Below are 5370 nucleotides of genomic sequence, written 5' to 3' on the forward strand. Positions count from 1 at the left end.
CCTACCTACCTACCTACCTACCTACCTACCTACCTACCTACCTACCTGTCTATCTATCTATCTATCTATCTATCTATCTATCTATCTATCTATCTATCTATCTATCTATCTATCTATCTGTCTATCTGTCTATCCATCCATCCATTATCGTTTACCCGCTTCTTCCATTTTGGGTCACGGGGGTCGCCGGTGCCCATGTCCGGCAATCGTGCGAGGGGCGGGGTACACCCTGGACAGGTCTCCAGTCCATCACAGGGACACATAGAGACAAACAACCATTCACTCTCTCACAAACACATAGGGACAATTTAGAGTTACCAATTAGCCTAAGACGCATATTTTTGGGCTGTGGGAGGAAACTGGACTACCCGGAGAAAACCCACGCATGCACGGAGAGAACATGCAAACTCCACCCAGAAAGGCCCCCGGACCGAGATTTGAACCAGGGACCTGTTCGCTAAGAGGCAGCAGCTCTATCAGTTGCGCCACCATGCTGCCCATCTGAAAACATGTCAAAGAAGAATTTCTACCTTCTCACTGAAATTATTCTAGTAGAACTTATATTTATACTCACATGTTCTTTAACAACGCCATATTTTTGTTCTTTCAGAACTTTTAGTGGAGGATGAGACTTTTGGAGCTGTGCTCCCCTGCTAACCACCTGAATGTTCGCCTTCATGTTCTCTCTGGATGGGGAGGTGTCATCCTCTACATGTATTTGTGTAATTCCATGATACTGAAATAGAACAACCAATAAAATGAAGTAGTTTGTTTTTAACCATCAGAGTTGGAATTAGTTGCTGCAGCTGCTTACTGTGTAAATGATGTCTGTTCCATTGTGAAACACTGATGAAGGGGACACCTGAAAAATAAAACAGAATACTTTGATTTAAAGGCGATGGAGCAAAGTTACTAAGATATAAAAACTAACTAAAAATTAATTTACTTAGTGATACCTTAATACTTACAGATTTTGGATTGTTTAGAACTCGTAGCTTCTTCTTTGGGAGACTTTCTCCGGACGTGGGGATGCTGTCTCCTCGTGTCCAGACTACAGTTCCTGTGCCAAGGGGAAGCTTCTCGAGCTGAATGGATCCGTGCTGAGGGTACGTGTCTGGTCGAATTTCTTTTCCTCCGAGAACAGCCTGAGAATCCTGGTTTAGCCTGCACTGTCCTGAGGTTTTCATGTAGCAATAAGATATTCTGGTTGCAGAAATACTGTTTAACGAGTAAAAATACACGACTATATTACTTTTACTACTACCTGAGTCTCTGATGGTGATTGCAGCCCTGCGGATGCCTTTAATGACTGTGGCTTCAGGGGAGACTAGCTCAACCTCACAGCTTTCATCTGCCTCCTCGATGTGGTCCTGAATGATCTTCATTTGCCACCTCTGTTTTGCCACTCCTACACAGACAATAAAGTTGGACTGTATTGGACATTGTCTAGGAGATTATTTTATCCTTACAGAAAGAGTAAGATGAATAATGAATGTAATGGATATCTGCATTAGAAAATATTAATTCTTAATAAGTACAACCACATTTATGAAACAAGACATAAAACAAGTGATACAGTGATGATACAAGTATAGGGGAGACCGGGTGTGGTTGTAACACTTGTTGCTTCAGCTGTAGCTCATTGAATTTTTGAGCGAGGTGCTCAAACTTTTACACAAAGTGTTTGTCTTCTACAAATGGCACCGATTCAAACCTCTGCAAGATTATCACAGGCCTTGTGAGTTCATGTCAATACTCGGTTTTCCTTTGTTTGTAACACATGCTGTGGTAAGTTGTAACAGGACTGTGTGTGTTTGTATGTGTGTGTGTGTGTGGGGGGGGGGGGGTAAATGACTACTAGGACCAACTTCCTTAACGATATCAGTGGCATAGTCTACATTTTTGTAGTGGGTATACTGTACTTATAAGCCAAAGTACACTGGTTTCTACACTGTAATCGTCAATTTATTTTGATTTTTAAGCGTATTGAACATTTCCAAATTTCTCTGATGCTTATATTTGAATAAATGAACAACAAACGTTGTACAACTTTGTATTAATAACATGTTGTAGAATTTATAAAACAATATCAAAGCAAAACATGTTTAAGTAGTAAGTACAGAAATATACAATAATTTGCTGGATAAGCGATTGTAATGAAGGATTCAAGGATTCAAAGTTGTTTATTTGTCATTCGCACCCCATGTGGTACATGTGGTGGAACGAAATTGTGTACACGGGGTCCCAGTTACATCCAACAATAAAAAATGTAAATAAACAAGTGCTGCATTCAGATAGATTGTAACGGAAGCATTTAACTGCCATTTAATGTATCAATGACACGTACCTAATGATATGACATGTATCATTGGACAATTTTAAGTGGGTATACTGAAATTCTCAAGCTTTTCTTGTGGGTATTCTCCGTATACCCGTGTATCACGTGGACTAGACCACTGATATGTACGCTTAATAAACACTACTGTATCTGTGCAGAAAATATTAGGTCAAATAAATAACAATGTCAATGTGTGTGTGTGTGTGTGTGCACGTGTGTGTGTGTGCCCATATTCTTAATCAGAGTCACATTGGTGAACTTGGCATGAACTCACATGTGCTTCTTGCTTCAATTGTGGAATTGAAACTGAATTATAGAACTGAAAATGAAAGTAGTCAAACTGAATTTTCAAACCAACCAAGTACAGTTTCAGTGCAAATGAATTCAGTTTATTAAATTCAGTTTCAATTTAGTGAAATTCAGTTTCAACCACTGGATTTAATTTCAAATTACGTGAATACAGATTCAGTCTGAGCAATTTAAATTCAGTTTCTGGTGGTACAAGTTTCTGCCCATAGTTTTGGAACGAAGAACAAGGATGTCTGTTTTCCCCTACATTTTCTGATACATCAAGCTCCACCATAACTGGAAGCACATAACCTTATACAGCCTCGAGATAGTCCTTTCAGCAAAAACCAGGTCAAATAAACAGACCATACCTTGCATTTTAAAACAGATAATACAAACTTCTGGCTAATGAATACCTGGATCAAACTGAATGAGAGCTGAGGGGTTCATTAGGAAATCTTTTCCGGCAGTTGCAGTCCCCTCTTTGACCTGAACCAAAAAGGAAAGCCAGATTAAATGCCAGATTACTGAGGTACAATGAATCTGCCCAAAGTGCATTTCCAAGTGTGCAGGGATAAAGCTGCATACACTAGGTCATTCCAATTAGGGCTCATGCTCATTAGGTTCAATCAAAAATGATTTGTACACCTTAACAGTGACATATGATGACTCAGCTAAGTTCCCCTTTCGAATGATGTCCATTGAGATGGTCCCCTGCTCCTCACATGCTGAGATGTCAGGCTGAGAAAGCTCCACGCTGGACCACCTCATTTCAAGCCTGCATAGACAAGAAGAAAACAAAACTATTCACAATGAACAAAATAAATTGATAAATGTATCATTGTCTTGTCTCACGTGTGAGCTGGCCCTGAATTGCCCAGAGGATCAGAGACTCTGAACTCCAGGCTGTCTGAGAGTGACTCGCTGCCCAGGTTGATGATGTAGACAATAGTTTTTTTGTTAAGCTCCATCTGAGAGAAGCGCTGCGACACAAAACTTCCTGTAAGAGCAAAACAATGCATTTGGTCTTAATCCAGCCAAACTAAGATGCAGTAAAGGCTGAAATGTACACCAAAACCATCTTGACCTGTGGTAATGTTTTCAAGGTAGCCATAATAAGGTGGACGAACAATGGAAAGTGTTAGCTCCTCATCACTGCTGTCACTGTCTTCAGCCTTCAGCTCTCTGGAGGACAGGAAGATCCCATATCGGCCATCTTCTAAAAGCTTTGCTTTCCAAAGTGGGAGCAGCTTCTTAATTTCAGGAGGTGACTTTTCCAAATGCTTGATCTGAAATTACACACGGCTTGCTCAAAGACTCTATCAAAAATTGCTTTTTTGGTGAAAAGTGAGTGATATCACACAATGTGAAGTTTCCAGAAGAACAGTGAATAATACAGTAACTCAAACTGCACTCATGATCACCCACCTGAATAGTGAAAACCACAGGTTCTGTTTGTAGCTGTTCATCCAGCAGGAAGCCCCGACATGAACTGTCGGAGGCCGTGAAAGTAAACCGATCAATCTGCGACGGACCCCCGTTGTGTTTATATGTCAGCTTCAGCTCCTTTATGTCTCTCTGGGTGAAGTTTGAGCCAGCTGTTAATGTGGTGCCAGTTAAACATAAACTACCATATTGCGGAGGCTGGCGGAGGACAAAAGTCAGGGCACTGGGTGGAGTGTCCGGGTCTGACAAGGACAGGCAATCAGGACCAAGGATCATGGTAGAGCCTTGTGGGATTGTAAGGCCTTTGTTAGAGGCCAGGGACGGCAGGACACGGTCCACCATTTCCACTAGGACCTCAAAGCTTCCATTTCGGCTAGTTTTACCATTGCTGATAACAAACCTAAAAAAAATGCAACAGAAATTATGTCAGCTTACAGTATACAGTACATAGTATATACTATATACTATATAATAGTGTATACCATTTAATATTGTAATCCTAATTACTGATGACAACACCTGTTGTTAGGGATAAGATATGCATAGATAAATAGATTTTTAGGGGGAGTTAGTACATGAGAATTGATTCACCCTTATCACTATTCACCTTTAAATCTTTTGTTTCTGTCACAACTATAGATTCAGAAATCCTCCTGTTGCTTTACGAAAGCTACTCTGAAACACATGACTCAGTCAGGAATAATGTGCTATGACTTTAAAGTCCAAAATGCACAATTTTTTCACGTTACATATTGAGCTAAATAAGATAGAGATATAACAATCAAATAACTATGTTGTGTACTCAGTTGTAGCTGAGTGGTTAGAGCAGTCATCCTCTAATGCAAGAGTTGTGGGTTTGAATCCACCAGCAGTCACATGCCGAAGTGTCCTTGGGCAAGACACTGAACCCCTTGTTGTCTTCGATGTGTGTCCCATCAGTGTATGAATGTGATAAAGCTCTGATTAGTCTGATTATGTCTGAAATAATTGTTTTGAAAAAAGGGGCAGATATAATAAGATTTTTTCTTCTTTCTGCTGCCTTTCATTTAAAATCTTTTGTATCTTTTTTTATATTGTTATGGAATTGTTTTGTACTTTTTTAAAATGAATAAACTATATACCATACCATAACTATATACCATACCATTAGTCTCATCAGAATTTGTTCAATTATATTTGTATAGATCTAGTAGAGTGCTGTATGAATGGGTAAATGAGATACAGATTGTAGTGTAAAGTGCTTTGAGTATCATGATAAGATAGAAATGCGCTATATAAGTACAGTCCATTTACCATTC

The 5370-nt window shown here is 39.6% G+C and overlaps 1 protein-coding gene across 1 annotated transcript in view; it reads right to left on the reverse strand.

Moving 5' to 3' along the window:
* Positions 1-4472, reverse strand: part of frem1a (Fras1 related extracellular matrix 1a) — a gene marked incomplete at its 5' end in the record, with an annotated part of 10945 nt that extends 6473 nt beyond the window's left edge. The window contains 9 exon segments of the mRNA XM_037681558.1: positions 575-736; positions 815-862; positions 969-1174; positions 1265-1408; positions 3043-3115; positions 3275-3404; positions 3482-3626; positions 3714-3915; positions 4055-4472. Coding sequence (XP_037537486.1) covers positions 575-736; positions 815-862; positions 969-1174; positions 1265-1408; positions 3043-3115; positions 3275-3404; positions 3482-3626; positions 3714-3915; positions 4055-4472 — 1528 coding nt within the window.
* Positions 4473-5370: the final 898 nt, after the last annotated feature.

This window comes from Nematolebias whitei, chromosome 1, assembly GCF_014905685.2.
Source record: "Nematolebias whitei isolate Nwh7 chromosome 1, NemWhi1, whole genome shotgun sequence".
In the NCBI taxonomy this organism is placed as follows: Eukaryota; Metazoa; Chordata; class Actinopteri; order Cyprinodontiformes; family Rivulidae; genus Nematolebias; species Nematolebias whitei.